We start from the raw sequence: 21,602 nt of genomic DNA on the forward strand, positions 1-21,602 counted from the left end.
GTCCTGTTTGGGTGTTCATGTGTTTCATGTGTTCTTGTTATTTATCCCTTGAACGATCTCCATCTACTTCCAGACAGACTGGTTACCACACACTTTTCTCTGCAGGCATATTGAAGACATAACTACGTTGGTAAATCTGGTCTGAATCAATACCATCAGATACAGTTGCTCCCCCGTACTGCTGAACTCTCAGCGATAATATGTCAGGTTGAAAAGTATGACGTGTTCCTTGACAAAGACATTTTGAGCAATTGAGTGTTGGCAACACGTGTAGTTTGCAACAGAGGATGTGTCAAAATGTGTTATTATTTGTGAGATGTTAGAAGTGTTCACATGTTCTGCATTTAGGGTTTTGATTAATGTGGTGACGCATGTAAACACATATCTTAGTGTATATTAGTAAGTACCCATTTTCCACCAGTCATGACCGTGTCATTAGTAGACTTTTTAACAATGGGCTGACATTTAAATGTTTAAGTGAGTGGTTTGTCATTTGAATTCCCATGTTGTACTGTTATGGTGTCAACTGGGATAGACTTAAAGTTAAAGTTAAACCATTAAACCGTTAAACCACCATTTTTACACATTAAAGTGTGTTCAGAGGTCCTGTGGAAAAAGTCGTTAGAAGCCTTTTGTGGCCCCAGAGGAAGCTATGTGTGGCTATGGTGCATTGTGGGTAATGTAGGCGCCAGGTTTGGAAAAAGAAGAAGTATGCGTGGAATAAAAATATTCCTTAGCCACTGAATGCATGCATCTACTTTTTTCACATATGCATTAGAACTATGTAAGATCAGTAAACACACTTTTAATGTGTCAAACTGGGCGTAACCCTTTAAAACGGAAAGATGTCGCTGTAGTAAAAACAACACTGTAAAACATCAGTGTCACATTTTCGCTGAGAGGAAATTGAAGAGTACAGAGGTAAACACATCTGGATAAGACAAAAGGAGATTCTGCACACTGGCTGAGGTGCGTCATTGTTACAATTAGTAGTAGGAAACGCCTGTGGAAACGTGTCATTAATTACAGTTGTTTTTCGCGTTTTTTTAATGAGGTTTGCTTTGCGGTGGTTTTGTGGCTCACATGTCATTTCAACAGATAATTAAAGTTTACACTGGAGTGTGATATCCATGCTCACATTCTACCTCTCCCTGTAGAATCGCCACAAGGCCCACGCATGTCTTACAGTTTATGACATTGACTAAATAATAAAGAGGTTATTGATCTGGGTGAATGGTATTAGTTGTGGGCCTAGCTGACGTCTTCAGGAGCTGCAGAGGCGTCAGCCCAGATTAAAGCAGTCTCCTCTTATCGATCGCTGCCTCCAGACTCATTTGTTTAGTTGCTCACGCTCTAATTGAGCAGAGGGCCTCCTGACAGCAGCCGTCGTTTGTCGGTGTTATTTCAGAGACGTGTATGTTGTCCTCCTGCAAGTTGCTGCTATTCTAAAAATACAGATATCTTGACTGAGCTTTTTGTTCCAGGCAAACTACTGAAAATTCTTAACCCATCATCCTGTATTTTTCTAATCAATCAGAAGGAAGAATGTAACCTGAGCTGATCTACCTCCAGTGTGTTCAGCTGTGTGTGAAGTGACACACACTTTCACTTTGAGTATCTCTTTTCAGAAAACATCACCCGGCTGATGAAGTGATAGACGTGGTTTGATGATTGCCATCAATATCGCAGCGTAAAGAACAGCGAGACAAGCTACAGACAGTAATGATGAATGAAAGAAGCTTTATTGTAGGAGGTGAAAACAAACACGAACACTGAGGATGCTTGTTACTTGTGTCAAAAGTAGAGGGGCATCAACAGGGGAAGTTCTTCACCTTCACTTGAAAACCACATCCTGGAACATGAATTAATGGATAATGGATTAAGCAGTAACGCACAGTGTATATTAGAATCAAGCTCAGCGTTACAAATGATCACAACTACAAATAGTGAGAAGAGATCAACAGACTTTAGTTCTGGGTAGTGAATCCACCAACAATGAGTTTCATCTCATGTTTCTGCAATTTGATTTTGTTATCTGATCGGTTAGGCTTCTTCATCACCCATAAACACCGCTTTTCGATTCCTCTCGCATCATTGCATTTGCCTCCCACCAGGGGATCTGCTCTTATGTTTTCCACATTGTGTTTTCTGAAATTTTGGCTCTTCCTTCTTTTTTCCGCTCGTATGCGCTGAGGAAGACCACCCGAGCTGTAAACATGTTTTCCCGCTGATCTGCGCTCTGAAGCGAAAAGGACAAAGATGTCCCGCTGATACGTTGGCGTGCAAGGTCATTGGTTGTGGTTGCAGGTTGTGTTCATGTGTTGTCAGAGAGGTTGTTTGAAAGACTTCCCAGCTGATGCCAAGACACACAAAAATATCAGTAAATCTTTCTCACACAGTCATTAAGGGTACACACATTATTCATATCTCCATGAGTGTCTGTTTGGCCTCTTGTGGTGTGTGCACAGTTATTTATCTATCCATCAGCTCCTCTATTGTTCACAATTATTGTGTGAAATGTGCTCCACGCCCAAGTGTAGAGTGTCTCAGCCTCAGGGGCGGGACACCTCGCGGGAACACTTGATATGCCGCAGGCTGATATATTGATATTCATGTTGCCGGCGTATTTATTCAGCATTTTTATCTCAGTTTTGTGTATCTAGCTATTTTAAGCTCCATTCCTTGTTTCTGTAAACTTACTTTAAAAACTATATCAAATTAAAGCGGAACGTGACAACTCCTCATATATATTTCAGGATGAAGAGACACTTTTATTAGACACTTTTAATGGCTTGATAACTTTTATTCTGAAGAATTATCAATGACTTGTATGTTGATGTTAACAAGGGGAGGAGTTTGATACCTTTTTTTCTGTGTGTATTTCACATTCAAATGACAAAATCCACTTATTTATCCTACTGTGTTTAACTATCAACATTAGCAAGTGACCAAAAACAAAGATATCAACAGGTTGTTGTTGTCTCATGACCTTTTGTAAGCTGAGAGAGCAGAAACACAATGTTTTTTATTTGGCACATAATTAATGTTCACAAACAGGTAATCGCAACCTGAAACCTAGATGAGTAGCATCATGTGAATTAAATCAGACAATATAAAAGATGTATCCTCATGTACTTCATGAGCTACCTATTCCACATTCAAAACTATGGAGTGGATTAACAGAGATTAGCGTTAACATCGCCTGTGGAGATTTTTAAATCAGCGATAACTTTTTGCCATTGCCGAAAAAAACATTTATCGCAAACTCGTTTACAAGCAGTTGCTTATTTACACATGTAGTCGTTATGAACAACATTATCAGTAATGTGGAGCCTTAATTCTGTCTTCTTTGAATATTTGTTCTCTTTTTGATCTATCTTTGGTCTCTGCCTCTTCAGCTGCTACGTGCTCCCCTATGTCCACTGGCAGGGCTGTGAAAAATGATTTACAACAAAACAACACAATTATTGAGATATCTGTTGAAATTTGAAAAAAAAAAAAAAAAGTTAGCAACTAACTTTGTTTACTGTGTAGCAAATACATTTCCCTAAAAATACAAGTGTAGGGAGCCGGAGGTAGGCTCTGTAATGATTACTGTCAGTGTGAAAAAAACAACAAATACACTCAGTTACTATTAGCAAAGCAATGGCGTTAATGATTTAATGTGCAATCAATGATGGGCAGGCCTGACAGGCAACCGGATCCAAAATGGTGCTGCCATCCAAACCCATCCCAGGTGCTAACTTAATAATTAAATCATCACGGAAATGTATTTGCACAGAGAACAATGGGATTCTTGTTTCACTCTCCACATCGGCAGCATTCTCAGGGGACATATGATCTATTAAAACACACTGCGGTGAAATAAAACACCCTCACATCAAACAAACCCATGTGGCGATCATCTGTTGTCGTGCGGAGGGAGGTGTGAAAAAGGGAAACCGCGCACATAATTAAACAAAAGCCTGATATTACTTTACACACAATGAGATGAGATGAGATGGACACGTTCCAGTTCATCCCAGGTCCTTCATCAGAAGAAGACAAAGTCAAATAACAATTCAGCTGCGTGATTCCATTCAGAAAATAATTCTTTTGGCCTGACGGAATCGCTGAGGAAGGGAAGTATTGATGTTATTGTGGTTTTGTTTTCTGTCCTTGACATCAGCTGGCATCAGATCGGCTGTGATTCACAGCATTCACCTCCAAAAACAGATCCACGCTGTGCTGTTGCCTGGCCTGGGTGTTCCCTTTTCTCTCACAACCAGTCGGTGATCAAAAACTGATTATGATGCCTGCGTGTGCATGAATCACTCTGATTTCAATAACTGATTATTCATGCGTGTCAAAACAGCAGAAAACAATGAGTTTCCCAGTTGAATACATTTCTTTTTTAATTTTTGGGAGCAGGCCTCATTACGTTTGTCTTTGTGAACTTTCCAAACATTTTTTTTTTTTTTTTTTCTGCTGCATACGGAACAAGTTCTGCCTTCAAGGAGTGTCTGAGCCAGACTATGCAGACAACAGGGACTAAACAAATTCAACAAGATAATTGCAACCAGGCAGCCAGTGCAGATTCTGTGGTTTGGGATTTTAGGGCCCACTGATCCCTCGCTGATGTTTACTGGTGCACAGAACCTGAAAAAATATGTGATGGGAATAAGTTCCCCCTCACTCTCTGCTGCTCCCAGAGACTTCCTCCCAGTCCTAAAAATACATTCAGTAAAACACTGTCAATGTCACAGAACAATTACTCCGCGACGGGCTTTGTACTATGATGCTGACAAACGGTTGATCCTCGGATCAGTTTTGAGACGCTTTATATTGTTTGAAATGTGCAGCTCAGAAAAGATCCCTATTTATAAAGACAAAGAATGTTTATGTGAAGAGCTCTTCTATAAAACAGTCAGTGTTGCAACTGGACAGATCATCTGTGAAATGCAGATTTGCTGGTTTCGCTTGAGTTCTTATCATCCTTCTTTTCTGTTTTACTTTGCTTGGGAAGATTCTGGTATGATATTGACCAATCAAATTATTGATTTATCGAGAAAAGAAATCAAACTTGTTATTCGACTACGGCAGTAATCAGCAGTTGTAGCCCTAACTCTCATACAAAACACTGAGAAGAAAACAGTTTGACATTAAGTTCACTCACAGTCCTTTTTTTACAGAGCCAGGCTTGTTGTTTTCCCCCCTGCTTTTTCTGCTAAGCGAAGCTAAATCATACACATGATAGTGGAATCAATCTACGAGCGGACCAGAAAGGCAAATGAGCCCATTTCTCAAAACCTTTAGCTGTCCCTTTAAGTTTTTTTTTTTCCTTTAAGCCAGTTGCTTAATCAAGATAAACTTCAGGGTTGTTGCATTTCCTGTGCTATCCAGGGCACGATTCATGCACATACCATGCGGTAATCGAAAGTATATAGAAGCATGCGTTATGTTACCTTTCATGTTTTATTCTTTCGGTTTCACACTAGCTCACTGTCACAATGTCACTGTCAGGTGTTTTTTTTGTTTAAAGGTTGTTTGCCTGACAGTGCTGTGGTGTCTGAATGGGCTGAACTCAAACAAGATTTTTAATTAAAGCCCAGGGCCACACATTTGCCCCAGATGGCTTCAATCTGTGTCAGGTGTAATTGTATATCAGGGTGCTGAGGAAGTCTTCACACAGCCTCTCCTTGTGATTATCTACTGTTTAAGAGTTTGCCTCAGATGCCCTTTTCAGTGCTGCTGCCCAGCCGACACCCTCCCCAGACCAGCGGCCCCCGGCACACAGATTAATGCTCCCAGAAGCCCAGAAGGAAAAATAAAAAAAACTTGATGTTGACAGAAAGGAATTCTGGATGCTGTTCTGACAGAGAGATCGTTTTTACGAGAGAAATGAGCTTGCCAACTTTCCCAGGACAACTGAAGATCAGAATAAACATGGAAGCACAGCTGCACGTGTGTTTATTTGTCCGCATCACTTACCCGGACGATCAAGAGGACGTTTGACGAGCACTTTCTGAATTCTGCTGAGCTGCACAGTGACTGCAGGATGAATTTGTTTCTTTTCATCGTGTTCTAACATTTAAACCCATGACGCAACAGGTGGTCTAACCGAAGTGCCTGCCAGGTGGATTATGAATCAATCTTCTTTTGTTTAACCAAAAACAACAGTGTGATTTCTTTTCCATTATATTAGTGCATTTGAGTTCAATGAAGTGCATTATGTGATGTTTGGTGTTCAAGCCCCGAAACAAAAACACGGATAGACTGCGTGTTGAAACGACTCTGACAGCACCACTGTCAGATTCAGTCTGAGTAAGTCATAAATCTGCAGGCCGAAACCAGCGATTCCTCTTTGTGTCTGATGCTGACTGTCCTGTCCTGTTACAGTGTTACTCAGTAAAGCAGCGAGCCGCTAACCAGAGCAGTAACACTGAATAGCAGCACATAGACAGCAGGTAGAGCCACAGTAAAAGTCCCAGTCTTATCTTGTTACAACACTACACTATTGTTAGGATATCTTTAGCTCTAAGCAGCCAAAACAGAAATCTAAGCTCACAGATTATGTACCCTGAATAGTGACTGGAAGGAGAATGACAGGAAAAGAGTAAAAAAAAAACAAAAAAACTCAGCTCGTATTTACGTTGCTTGTTGTTTTTGGCTATAATCACTTTGTGTCCACGATTTTCAAAGTCCGAGATGTGGACCCCCCTCCGGCAAAGCTTGGGAAAAGGCGCCCCCTCATCCGAGCATGGTTTGCTTTCTTAGTTTCACACAATTCCCAAATGCCTCTTTGATCGGAATACGTTATTTGATTGAAGGAAGAGCAGAAATTGAGATAGGCAAATACTGCAGTTTGGCATAACTTCAGATGAAACCAAATCCAGAAAAGATCAGTCAGAAGAATACTACAAGTCCCCAAAACTTCAATGTCTCTGAACTCGTGATCTCTCTGGGATGTTGTTTTGTTTTGGTTTTTTTTTAAGTAATTTTTTCCACTTCCATTCACCAAACCTCCACTGAAACTGTTCGGAGCCCCCTCGGGGAGGCCGGCTTTGAAAACCTCAGCTGTGTGTTATGATCATATCCATACAGTCCTGGATGACAAATACTAGCAGTCAGACATTAAGCTAGACCATTTAGTATGGCTGGATCACCAGTTCAGCCCTGTACACAAACTATCTTTCTAGAGTTGAAAAGAAAACCTTGGTATTCCTATGCAGTGGACAGGGATGATGGACATTTTGTGTACATCCACTTTTGTTTTCACCTCCAAAAAAAGTGGTTTAAAGCAATAGTTGTCTGATGCCTTTGCCCTCGCAATAATGTTATTGCAGATGTTATCACAACTCAAGACCTCCGTAATGAAGTTGTTGTCCTAACGGATAAAAATGATGAATAAACCCACAGAAATAGAACCCAGATTTCAAAACAACAGAAAGCTTTCAAGCGGATGTCGCTCACTGCCAACAAAAAAAAAAATAAAAAATAAAATAAACGCTATAATGCTGAGTTTTGCTCAACTCTTGGCAAATGAGATGATGAAGTGTGCACAGGAATTCAAAAAAAAAAAAAGGGACGTGGCTGCCGTCCAGGTGGCTCTCCGTGTCAGGAAGTGCACCGCAAACTTGACATTAAGATAACTGATCGGCTCCAAGAGTGAAATTAAACACAAGTGTGAGTCAACAATAATCACATAAATTCAAGCTGTTGGGTTCAATTTGAGATTGCGACTTCCTTTTCCCGCGAAGGAACAGGGCAAAGGACGTGACTTCGCCCGATGATTTTCGTTGGTCCTCGCGTTCATTGGTCCTGCCACTGATCTCAAAGCGCTGACGCTGCCATGCATCACCAGACATCAGCAACATTGAGTAGGTACAGTACAGCACAGGGCTCGGGCATGTTTATCTCTGTTGAGGAGGAACTGTGGTTAACGCCTCTGGAGTGTCTGTTGCAAGAGCTACACGGTTTTGCAGCACAGACTAAGTAAAGCTATTCTTATCTTATACTGACACATATCAGCCCACCGCGTGTATTTTGCCCTATTTCTAAGATGGCAAGTTTTCACAGTTGATTTCCACTTCTTCTTTACTGTCATGCATGCACTGTCATGCAAAAGTGCAGTGACAGCTGTAGATTCACACTACTTGTGAGAAAAATTGCGTAAAAATAAAGACTGTATCTGTACGTGCTGTACTGTATTATGTTATTTTTTTCACAAACTGACGATGTGAGCCCCAATAACAAACTGAATCCAAAAAAAGCAAACAAAAGGCGGGCAACAAAAGCAAGAAACCAAAGGAAAATAATAAAATTCAGCACAAACCAGGATTAGACGAGGAACAGAAGCAGCAAAGACAGTGAAGAAAAGAGCAAAACAGGATCGGGAACAAACTGACAACACATGAAGGAACACACGTGGATTAATGATGAGTTCAGGTAACGTCAGAGGTCGGAATTTCCTTGTTGAAATTTCCAACTTCCTACTGCTCCAAGCGTTCCAGGTGCATGACAGCAAAAGTTAACAAAAAACATGGACGACTGTAACAAAATAATGTCTCACACACGCAATTGAACCCTTAGCAGTGCAGCCTGTGTGCGCAGCAAAACAGAGGAGGAAAATCATTACAACATTGTAAACGTATGTAAATATTCTATTTCATCAGCCTAATGCAAATACTGCCGCCAGTCAGACAGCTGCTTCCCCATGAAGTCGAGGTAGACGGATCTGCCCTAAGTTTGCAAGTAGGAATTACAACTTCAAGTGCCGCTCCGCTGAAGCTTTTTTAAGGAGGTGATCGAACATTTTCAAGTTCCAAGTTATCTGGAATGCAGGATAAATCAACTAAACCCAAAACCATGAGAAATTAAGTGCAAAACAACATGCTTGATTTATAGCAGAATGGAATGAATTGTGTTTGTGTGTGTGTGTGTGTGTGTGTGTGTGTGTGTGTGTGTGTGTGTGTGTGTGTGTGTGTGTGTGTGCGTGTGTGTTTGTTTGTGTGCATGTGAAACAATTTGTTCTCTGCGTGCTCTGTGGTCATGTTTCCTCCCAGATTGGAGGAATAATGACTGTTCTCTGCTTTTCTCACAGTCCATTGTGCACACTGCTGATAAAGCTCTAATAGCTCCAGGTAACTCACCCGCAGCCTCGGGGGGAACTTCTTAAAAAGGAAAGTCACTAATGGACGTCCAGACAGGGTAACTCCCCTGATGGAACTTGTCTTTAGACAGACAGATCGTCTTTACTCCCTCATCAACATTTGATGCTTTCTTGCTCCTGAAACAGAACACATTTACATTTATATGAGGTCTGCGACGCTTTCTAGATCAACAGCTTAACAGTGGTTGACTTAAATGTCTTCAGGATACATTAGATTCCTGAGGAGGAATTACCATAAATGAACAAATTGATCAAATGCACCAGATGCATGTAAACGCTCTTGACACCCACTCATTCTTCCTTTCTGTATCTTGTTCTGTATCTCAGATGAAACAAACCTCCTCCTCATCAACTTTTCAAACTGCAGATTATGGATCAGTAAAATTTTCCCCCAGCTTAGAAACGCTCTGACCTTTACATTAATGTCTGCACGGTATGACTCACCGCAAGCGTTTCTATCGGTCCGTCGAGGACTGAGCGTGGGGTGGAGGTTAGCGTGGTCAGACCGCCCGAGGACAAACGTATCTGATTTTGTGCTTCCACTCGGCACCCAATGCTGCACCCGTTGATGGAGCTTGTGGGAGAAAAGGTTCAAATTGTTCATTTCTCACAAATCCAGTCAATTTCAGTGAATTCTGGATCAATGTGCTAAATTGGACAGCTCCTTGTCACAAGCAGCAACAATGCTGCACAGACATGAAGTGAATGTAAAGAGGCTTCACTTTCTCTGAACTGTACCTTCAGACTGAGTTGCAAAAAATGAGGAGAGGAAAATGGCTTTTGAGATTTTGTCGTGGAGAAAAATTTAAAACATTGTGAAACGCTGTCTACAACAAATTCTTAACTGTTTGGGCCTTCTTGTTAATTCGGCACAGTGTTAAACATGAAGATGTGTCTTTCTTCGCGTAGAAAATGTTGTATCTTGGGAAGCAAGATCTGATCACAAGCGGTCACTGGAGACGTTTATAATGCCAGGGGTGAACTGACGGGCCCGGGGCTGTCCACCTGAGATCGGAGCACTCAGGCCGGATGGTAAAACCAAACTGAACAGCCTCTGAATGTACTGTAAGACACCTCCTGCAGTCCTGTTGAAGAAGGGCGTAGATTTGGTTAAGGGAGGTCCACAATGAAGTCAAACAAAAAAATTCCAAAGTAAATTCCTGCATTATTAATGCCCTTATCCCTGATATTTGGCTGTAATACATGATATCATAAAACTAATCCAACATAAACAGAGAACCATTAAGTTCAATGGATAATTTCCCCATATACTACAAAGAGCACTGTTCTCTCTTTCAAGTGTTTCCTCATGAGGATTACCTGTAAACTAAAACAAATACACTATGCAGAGGCGGTAAAGGACTTTTTATCCCTGATTAGTGTCAGCAGGTCTCATGGGTTGCCTGGGAGGGAGCACAACAGGCAACACAAATTGCAAAATGAGGTGCTATTGCTTGTAAAACTTAATAGCTGTGAGCACATTATGACATATTGAAGCCAGAGTAAATTAACATTTTTATCATCTGAACCATTAGACCACACTGAATGGTGAAGGTTTTTTGGTCAATGAATCATCGTGAAACAGTAAAAATGGGTGGGGTGGGTTGTGGGGGGCCAAATTCACGATTCTTCACCCACGGCGGAAACTGCGACATTGCATCACAGTGCAGATGCCAGGTTTGATATCATCCTGGCTTTACGGAGAACAAAACCAAACCCTTTACCAACCAACAGTGTCTGGAAACCCGAGCTGTTAGCAGTGACAGGAGTATCGGGTGGAATCAAGGATGGATGAAGAATTTTGTCCCTCAAGAACCAGCAACTCCCTCTAAAACCAGAGTTTATTGCGAAAAAAAAAACCTCCTGACACCATCCCCTGACTTAAAGCTGACATAACCAATTTTTGTGTTAGTAATACATCATATTAATGTGTAATGTGGTGTTTGCTCTTACTATCCCACACAGAATTACCGCCTCATGCTGCACTTCCTTTCTCCTCGGCTCAGCTTTTTTTCAGACTTAATTTGACAGGACAGCTGAAGGGTTGAACACTGGACTCTAAACAAATGCAGCGTGTGTAAATAAGGAACCGTTTGTGAACAAATTGACAATAAATCCATTATCACAGGTTTAACACACAAGATGTAGATATCAGTCTTCCTAGTGTTACTCGTGGAGGAATTGCACTTAAGCGTAAAACTTTGAACTACTCCTTTTACACACTCGCGCAACACTGCAGCATTTCTCTCTCTCTCCCTTGTTACTCACGGCTGTCGGCAGTCCTTTGCGCTGCCTCCTCTCATCCCCGTGTAATGATCCCAAAGTGAAACAGGATCAGGAAGAAGGGAAGTTGGGAGAGTCCTTAAGGACCAACAAGATGGAAAATAATGGCTGGTAGAGTGTAGACATCCATTATGTGGTCTGTTTCCTGAAAGACACGGCAGTCATCAGCCCTAAATAGCATCTTATGTGTCTCTGCCAGGATGTACCCATTTACACCAGCTGAGTCCAGGTACATGAGGAGAGTCAGGCACCAGGACGTGATGTTAAATATGAAGCGAAAATGCTTTGAGATGTGAAACAAGATTAGAGAGTTGTGTGATAACAAACTGAATATCTATTTTTCGCGATTTCCTAGCATTTTTAGAGCAAATCAGACGGCACATTTTGCTTTTTTGTAGATGTTTTGTGATGAGTGATAAATGATGAAAGGCGAAATGTCTCCGCAACTAAAACACAGTTCCGTTTGACATTCAGTTTCAGATGCGAGGCGGGTACAGACGGAGGAGTAGACAGCGATGGATGAATGTGTTTGCATGAGACGCAGCAGTGTATCCATCTGTCTGTGAGCGCACTGTGTGCATCTGTTTATACTGTGCAGGTGTGAACAGATCGGCCTCTGCTCTCTTCGTTCTACAAGCAATCTCACGATATGTTCTTTCAGAGCTTTCCGCAACGGAGTAATATCTCTGTCCTCCTAAACGATTGCGCCGATCCTCGCCTGCTGTGAACCCTTTCTGGCCTGCTCTTCATCCACACGCTGATACATTAATATGCTCCTGTTTAAGGAGAGCCTGACATCCCATCAGTTTTGGCCCCACAGCCTGCGGTGCTTGTGGACGACAGCCTGTGATTAGTGTCCCTCTCTGCGGGGCTCGAGGTCTGCTGAGAGGACCATAAGAGGCAGGGTGGCATGCAGGAACAGAAGCAAGGGCGAGGGGTGGTAATGTGGAGCAGGACAAAGAGAATGCGGGTGATGGCAGTGTGTCTGAGGATGTGCGTCTGTTTGAAATGTTTCTGGCAACACCGCAAGATGAATAAAGTGTAAGATCGCGGCAGGCCGAGCACAGGAGACATTTGTTGCCGTGCTTGTAAGTGCTTTTAATGCCAGTAGGCCTCAGTTTAATTTCTGACTCGAGTATTAATTCAAATAACAGATTTGTGCCAGGCTAAGTTCTTTTTCTTGGTCAGAAGCCGAGACAGTTGATAGTGCCGTGAAGTCTTGTCGTGAGAGAGGCTGCGGTCAAAAAAGGACATCTGTCGTTGTTTTTGAGGCTTTTAACATCAGTGTGCAAATATCTGGCAAAAACTCCAATTTCATTTTAGTTGGAACTTAGTCCTGTCATAATTAAAGTGAAGATTTATGCATCACTTAAGTAAAACAGGCTGCAATCCATTGAGGAATGATCATTTATTTGCATAACAGCTTTCATTTTCACTGAAAAAGCTATAAAATTTTGACATTCGTTGGGGTCTGAACCAAACAAACATGTTTTCTTACATCATGAGAAAAATATTTTTTAGGTCAGGGCATCTTTACCTTTATCACCTTCTGTGGTTTGGATGTTATCTTCAACCACATTGCAATTTTGATAATATAACTGTATAACCGTGCAGCCCTACACCCAGTATTTACCAGATGCAGCTGCTGCACAGCCACCAGAAGCTTCTGACAAAGCTAATGTTAGCTAATATTGTATCCTAGACTGAGCCGCTTAGATCGAGGCATAGCAGAGGTGGTATGAAAAAGGTACATTTGATGATAAGCATCTTGCATGAGGTAAATTGGGAAGATTTTAGTTGCATTTCAACATGATTTACCTGCAGTAACAAACATCACACCAACTGAGTTTGGCAAAGGCTAGGTTAGCATGATGTGATTTTTCCTACACTTTCTAAACTGCATCAACACTTCCAACTGACACTTTCCCCCCATGTGTGCATATATAAATAATACAAAGTAATACATATTTACAAAAGATTAGTAGATTGACAGCCTAAAAACTGTCATTTTCAGATGTTATGTTACAGCCCGCTAGCCTGATGCTACAGTGACTTCCTGTTTATATAGATGGTTAAGTTTTTATTGGACAGTGCCACAAATTTACAGATTATCAGCACGTTGCTAACAAAAAAGCTTGGTCACTTCTTAAAGCTGCAAATGCCTCTTCCAAATATTTCCTATGGTGAAAAATACCATCAAATGTCTGCAGTACTTGTACTTCATGTTCCTGTTGTACTGTACTACATTTAGTGAATTCCTGTGGTAATAAGAGGCTTGTACGGTATTTTGGGGTGTTTACCGCAGTGATTGTACCTCAGGCTGTGTGGTAATGTACCATACATTGTGTACAACATTTTGGTAAGGCCACAATGGCCACCGAAAACTTGAAAGGTCCTCTCTAGTGCCAGCGTTTGGTTGGACCGCTCTGGGCTTCTGTAGAAACATGACAAGCTCGTAAGAGGAGGACCTGCTTGATCTAATTATATACATGAATAAAAACTTAATTATGAATATTTTATTCTGTTTCTGCTCATGGATCCTTTCCAACTTCTACACACAGGACCTTTAAGTCTTAACTGGATCTAATGAGTCATTCCTTTAAGACTCACCATAACCATAACCCTAACCCTGAGATATTTTTAGTTCAGTGCCAGTCATACAGATACACATAATAACTGATGATGGAGAAGGTTGACTGACAGTTTGACAAAGAAGTGGGTCCAGTCAGATTGTGAAACGTGTCATTGGTTTCTCATCGCAGTCAACAGTTTCTTGGGGGACAGTGTGTTTGGGGGAAACTGAGGCCACGCTGTCCCGATCTGGGTACGTGTTCATTATGAGTGTCCCTGCGTGTGTTTGTGTGTGAGAAAACATTTTTTACGATGCATAAATACTTTGCGGATCAAGCCTCTGGAAGCAGCGAGAATTAGTCATGTTTCATTCTGACATCGGTTGTGTAATCCAAGACATTTCACACAGCCTCAAATAACGTGATTACTTCCCTAAAAAGCCAAGAACATCTGGGCAGAGTTATGTTCGAGCTCTCTGACAGTTTGTGACACATCACAGATGACAACACTGTTCCGGGGTTTCACTGTTACTGTGCCAGTGAGCTCAATGTGTCCTAGGAACAAGTTGTTGTAGTTGTCATTTTGGGATTGTCTCTGTCTCCCTCGTGGGCGTATCTGCAGATCAATACGTGAGCGACCACATCCGTGTGAGTGTAGCCCGTTAATGAGCGTGGAGCGGACGTAGCCAGCCCCGTGTCTGCTCCCCAGCGGCAGTCTAGTTTGGCCTGGCTCTGGTCGCGCTCCCTCTGGCCACAGCTCGCTCCTTCTCCTGCTTATTAGTTTTCAGTCCAGACCCTAGCAACAAGGAAACATTTACACCAATGCACTAAAGCTTTCAATCAGCACGAGCCATTAATTAGTCCACTGTTTGTTGGATATTTCATGGAGGAAATGGAGAATTGTTGATAGAGAAGAGGAGCGAGGTGACAGAGAGGCTTCCTGGGCCAGCTGCTGCCTCTCTCTCGCTCTCTCTCTCTGCACAGGACGGATGAGTCGCCAGCTGTGGCTGTCTCGACCGCCTGTCTGCGGCCTGTCATACCTTATAGGTCGATGCAGGAGAAGGCTGTGGTTTTGTCGCGTAGCTTCGTCTGCATCTGTATTCAGGATTCTTCTGCAATATCAAAGGCGTGCTTCCCCCAGAGCGTGTCTTACTGGTACAAAGAGACGGATGTTGACTCTCGTTAGAGCCAAGCATAACATGATGAACCACAGTCTCAACTGACACTGATACTAAACACACAGTCATGTGTTCTCATCTGGTTTTAACACCAAAGTGCCGACAACTCCATCACGATGTTTCAGAGGCTTGAATCGGGTTTGATGTGACTCTGTCCAGCAGATGAGATGTTTCATCTTGTCGGACGACCGGTTACCAAAACCCTGTCCAGTAAACAAGCTACCTTTTGAAGATTTGATTAATACATTGATTCTTTCATTGATCATTTTGTCTATAAAAGGACAAAAATAATATCAAGAATCATTTACCATTTACCAGAGACTGCCAGTTGTCTGAAAAGTCAAATGTCATCTATAAGTGTTTCTTATTTTGGAGCTGATGAGCTGATGACTGGCCGTTTCATTTAAGTCCACGTAACATTTCAATCTGTGTCCATTTATCTGTTTGGGTGTGAGTCACATGGGGTTACTCATTTTGTTATCGATCCCCAAAAACACACATAGTTCCTTTAATGTCATGTAACTAACCAAGGATGTTGCAACATGTGAACAGCAACCTCAAACTTTGACATTTCAGAGTCAACATTAAACAAAGTGAAGCTGCTTTTGGCTTCATTGCTACTCAAACATTAAACAAATTGCCAGAAGAGCTAAAACCTGCCGCCTAGCCGTGTTACTCTGCCTGCTTCTGCTGTTTGGTTTCATTGTTTGGTCCTATATGCATGTTATGATTTTTTAATAATGTCTTCCTTGTGCTTTCGGCTGCAACACTTTGGGTTCCCTGTGGGTGTACAATGCCTTGCTTTGCCTAATAGCTTTGACTTTAAGTGCTGTAAAGTAAATAATCAGATTCCCTATGGGCTTTAATGTGTTGAATAACATTATGCTGAGAGGCTTTCCATATGTATCGGTGTCAGACGAGAGTCAGATAGCATATAGCACAAAACGTTTACTACACTGCACTCTAAAGGTACCATACTTTACGACAACACTCCAGCAAAGCTTAAGCTGAGGAAAGAAAGAAATGTGGAAAAACAAGGTGGGTAGAGAAGTTGAAGACATGACGGCATTATTCTAGATGAGTCGCAAAGGCTGAGGTCAGATGGTGACGAGAGAGGATGGATGTTGAGACAAAGCTTCACAGGATGTGTGCGTGTGAAGCAGGTAATTTATGTTACCAGACCTGCTCTGGCTAAGAAGAGGTCAATGAAGGCCACGAATGTGTCTGCAACATGATCGTCAGACTGTCCTGCCTGCAGAAGACACAGCCCTTAACCATTTATAGGCTTCTTTACATTCATAACCAAGGACCTTGTGTCTAACCTTCACTTCTGTTTCTTTAGATTGCAGGTTTCATCAACGCCATCCACCCGTTTTGTGGCGACAAAGAGAACCTGACAGCCTTCCGCTTCTACGCCCTCAACCCCATCGTGGATCCTTGGGTCTTCATCATCTGCCGCAAGTCCGTGTTTCGCCACCTCTGCTCCCTGCTGAGCTGCCGCTTCAGCCGAGGAGCGGTGAAGACGACGGCACACTGTGCTCTGTCTTTACCGCTTGACAATCACATACAGCGCAACCCCCCGGTTGTGACGGTTCAGCAGAGCAGCATGTACGCCAGTTTACCTCTGTGACCCAGCAGACACCCTCAGCTGTGCAGAGAGCTGGGAGACTTTCGCGTCGGATAAAACGGTGGAGGAAAGCTGTCAAATGAAACTTGAACATTTGCATACCGGATCTCTCCACTCACCAAGACTTTGACAACAAAGTGTCACAGTGGAAATCGTTGCCGTTACAGTTTCCCTATGAGCTCGCTTTGGGGGGAAAATGATTGCACTAAGTCTTTAAACTTCATCGACTGATGGAAACTGTTTCAAAGTTACCAGGAGAGTTGTGCCATAAAGCAAACAGCACTGTAACGTAGCACTAAGAAACGCATCAAACCATATCATGCCTATGATTCATATCCTGTCAAATCAGAATATATGCACTCGGGTAAAGCTATACGCATCAATGTATACTGTCTGTTTCTCTAAGACACTGCCAGGTATCTGTTGATTTATAGATTGTCCACAGCTACAGCGATGAAGTTCACGTTCAACATGAAGATGACGGTTTATTTCGTTGTTAAACTATTTCCCTTGTCCATGATAATAATACATCTGAGACACATTTTATTCAGGGACAGGTTGTCACTTGAATAAGGTAACAAGGTGCAGCATGAATCTAAATATAAACCACTCGCAGGTCACGATTTAGAATAGTCGATCACGTCTGAACACGATGTCACGCTAACCTTCCTTCTAAGGCTTAACTCTGGCACAGAGGTGCTTTGAGCTACAGGCCAAAGTCATGTGCTCACAATGACAAGCAGCACCAAAGATTAGTAGATCAGTTGTCCACTGTTTACTCAACCAAACATTTTGCTAATCATATAATGATTCTGTGTATTTGATTTGATTTCTTTGATTCCAGCTTCTTAAATGTGAATATTTTCTGGTTTCTTTACTTCTCGATAACTGAATATCTTTGGGTTGGGGAAACAAAACAAGACACTTGAGTACGTCCTCTTTTGTTTTAGGAAACAATGATCAGCATTTTTTCATTTTGCATAAATTATTTGACATTTTATAGACCAAACAACGAGTTGATTAATTGAGAGCATAATATATAGCGTGATCAACAATGACATCATCATTAGTTGCAGCTCTAATGCCAATGCTGACATGAGGATATTAAGCAGATACAATGTTTACCATATTCACCATCAGATAAAACACAAAGTACAGCTGAGGTGAATGTCATCGGTTTTGCGGATGTTTAGTCATGAATTAAAGTTTTGGACCGATTCAAATGTTGACTTCGGGATGTCGATGAAAGAAAAAAGTGAAAGTTGATACTAATCATCCCTCTTGGCACCATAGATAACTATGACACGTGGAAATCTATCCTCTCCTGCTCTTAAACAATTGAAGATATCCTGTGAGGACCAGAGAATTAATATTCTATCACGCACATTATTGACAGTATTTTATGGACACTTAAGTTGTATAAGTGGATCTACATGTTTGGCATGTTGCTTCATTGGGATTACCTTACGCAACATGTACTGCGCTCCTCCACTCCTCCACTCCTCCACTGCTGTTTTTAATGTTGGTCATAAAACTTGCTTGAATATTCGTTTTTTGGTCCATCCAGTTCATGTTGAGACATTTCAGTCGGGACCAGAGTGGTGGACTGACAGACCAGAATTGGCTTCTCTAGAACAGCACCAGTAGCGTTATTGAAACAATGTTTTTTTTTTTGTTTTTTTTTTTTTTTTAAAGACAAGTCTTGAATTTATTATTTACTTCTCTATTATAAAGTGCAAGTCTGGTGTCCGGATGCATTGTATTTACATTGTACCTGTGATAATCATCGGACTCATACTGCAGTGCTGTATGTTGACATAGCTCAAATATTTGAGGCGTGTTCCCTGCACACAGCACGGTTTACCTGCAGCACAGACTGCTGGTAGAATGAAATATGAATATGAACATATTGTATAGACACTAATCGATTAGAATCTCATCTTTCTGGGTGTTCAAGCAGGAACGACCTGTTGTAAAATTAAAACTCTCAATGTATTGCATGAATGTGTTCCCCTCCCCTCCTTCTCCTTCTCACTGATTTCTAAGCTACCTATGATGATGATTGTCTGTGAATGTGTCTTTCTATTCGAAAAAACTCTGCTGCTGCATAATGCACTGTGAGAAATAGTCTTTTGCTGTTGTTGCTGTGACTTTTTAATGCTGTAACTGCGTTTTAAATATAGTGTATTTATGCCTTTTAAACTGCACTGTAATGTTGTGTATCCTTACACTCGAGTTAGTTTGGTTCATGCTGTGTCGTGCCGATGTTAAAGGGTTTTAACAGAGACGGGGATTTGAGTTCAGTTTTTCTTGTTTTGCACATTCACGTTGATTCGCTTTACTGTCCTTAAACGCTCAGTCATGCGTGACCCGAGGTAAGTCACATTACGACTCGCACATTTGGTCTTTTTTTTGGTGTTCAAAGTATTTGAGTTGTTCAGTAAAATGAATGAAAGAGTACATTTTTAGACTAAAAAGATGGTATTCATTATATGGCACACATTTTGTTCATGTGAGTTAAAGTATTAATAAATGCAACGATCTCTCACGATGTGTGTCTGTGTATGATGTTTAAAAACTCTGCGCTCCATCTCAGCCTATGTGAGGTTCTTGAGTGCCATGAGACCCGGTGTACATTTACAGTGTATGCACTGGAAGCAGAGACAAGATAAACAGAAGACGATTGTGTTTAAGTTAGATAATCATGTGTTTTTGTCTTGTTACAGCCATAATGTCAGTGCTGACTGCAGGCGGAACATCTGCTTCACATGCAGTATTACTGTAGCCCCCTTAGAGATGCTGGAAAACGTCATCAAGTTACAAATTATAAAATATGTTCTGGTATTTTCAGTTACGTTGGAGGAAAAAGAGGAACAGCAACATTGAGATTTAGAGCTCAAACTCTGTGTTGCATGTCATTTAAGAGGGCTTAGGCCACATTCACACAGCAGCCATTTTCCTCTGATGTCATGCTCAGGGTGGGAAGTTGGGAAAATGCTATTCTGCCATGGTGGATGGGGAAGTTCTGGAGGGACATCAGGCCATACTTCAAGGTTACGCAACACATTTGGAAACCATTAGCGACTGTCAAACAACAACTAACGTTAGCATTCAAACGCTTCCTAGCTAACATTACTTACGAGCTGAAAATAAATGTTCATATTTCAGAATTCATCTACACTTTTAACATGTCATGTAGCTTTATCAAACAGTAAGGTCAGCTAGGAATGAAGTATTGTAATTGTATTGTATTGTAAGTAATGTCCCTCCAGAACTTCACTATCCAGCATGATTTCATCCACATTATATTGATATTAACATTTATTTAAGCCTGACAGTGAAAATCTCGCTGGGTGTGATGAAACAGTAGTGTTATATCAGAAGTTCTCAATGGTAGCGTTAGTTGTTGTTAGGGTAGCTTATGGTTGTCATTTTTTTTTTGTTTTTCCTTGAAATTTGGCCTGATCTCCCTCCAGAATTTCACTACCAATTGTCACTTGAGCTGCTGATCAATCAACGATACAAGTATGATAATGGACTTACAACCAGGAACACAGCAGAGCAGTATTTGACCGTGACGTCCGTGAAAATGGCCGCCATGTGAATATGTTCTATAGCCTTTTTTTTTTTTTTTTGCAATGAATTAACTATCCATTTGCAACCTCACAATTAGAAGTAATGATGCAGACTTTGACCTGACAGCACAAAACTGTAAATCGCATGTGTGAGAAAGAGAGAGAGAGATATTTCTAACTATTTCTAACTTGTGATCGCTTCAAAGATGTGTCACAGATGTGTGATTCAGAGTGATTGAAAGCCAACGTGTTCCTACTGACAGATAAATATTTACAGCTGAACGTGCTGGCGTATTTGGGCACAAAAGAGGCTCAAGCAAACCACAATGACATTTAACATAAACAACACTGAATTCAAGAGGTGAATGATGGAAGCTTGTAAACAATCTCATTTATGTGTATTGATATCAGTTTCCCGTCTCTTATATTGGAGTTGCCAAAGCCTGAGGTCGTGGGTCTCCCCCCGCCAACACACGATTCAAATGAACAGCTCCTCACGAAGATCTGCTGAAGCCTGATGACGTCTCGTTCATTTGCATCAGGCGCGTTGGAGCAGGAAAACATCTAAAAACATGAGGTACAGGATTTGCCAAAGCGTGAAGGAGGAGCCCCCACACCCACCAGTTCACTTTCTTAGTTTTTCTTGATTCCCAGATACATTCAGGGTCTTTACTGCATGTTATCTGATGGATAAATACTCTAAATATAAATAAATAGTAATAGATAAATAGTCTAATGTTGCAATTTGAGAGATATTTAGACTACAAAAAATACATTTAAAAAGGGTCTGTTCTCAGGCATTTATTAGTTTCTGACTATGGAAATGTGGGAACAAGTTGTATAAATGTTACAAACCTGCTTAACTATCTTTTGAAACAATTAACACCACCTTGCACTTTGAGAATCCTGGATTTACATTCTGAAGAGCAGCAAAGCAGTGATGGCACTGCGGCACCACCATGTGGTTAACAAACGTAAGCTTCCAGAGCTGTCACAGTTTCTCATCAGGCCGCCACTCTTCAGCGACAGCATAGTGGCAAAAGGGATTACGGCAATATGCTATAAATCAAAGCAGTCGCAAACTTGAATGTGCTTTCCAGACATCAGTTGCTCAACAAAAGGCTTTGAGAGTGCATGATTACTCATACAAGACCAATTAGGATGTGGCTCACAGTGTGGTTTGTTATTTCACATGCTCAGACAACCTGATTAATTGCA

General features: G+C 41.4%; 1 protein-coding gene across 1 annotated transcript in view; it reads left to right on the top strand.

The window, feature by feature from the left end:
• ptgir (prostaglandin I2 receptor) overlaps nucleotides 1–19,348 on the top strand; it is a 28,481-nt gene extending 9,133 nt beyond the window's left edge. The window contains exon 3 of the mRNA XM_037117570.1: nucleotides 16,525–19,348. Coding sequence (XP_036973465.1) covers nucleotides 16,525–16,812 — 288 coding nt within the window. The 3' untranslated portion in view covers nucleotides 16,813–19,348. The remainder of the gene's footprint in view (nucleotides 1–16,524) is intronic.
• Nucleotides 19,349–21,602: the final 2,254 nt, after the last annotated feature.

This window comes from Acanthopagrus latus, chromosome 2 (assembly GCF_904848185.1).
Source record: "Acanthopagrus latus isolate v.2019 chromosome 2, fAcaLat1.1, whole genome shotgun sequence".
Classification (NCBI taxonomy): Eukaryota; Metazoa; Chordata; class Actinopteri; order Spariformes; family Sparidae; genus Acanthopagrus; species Acanthopagrus latus.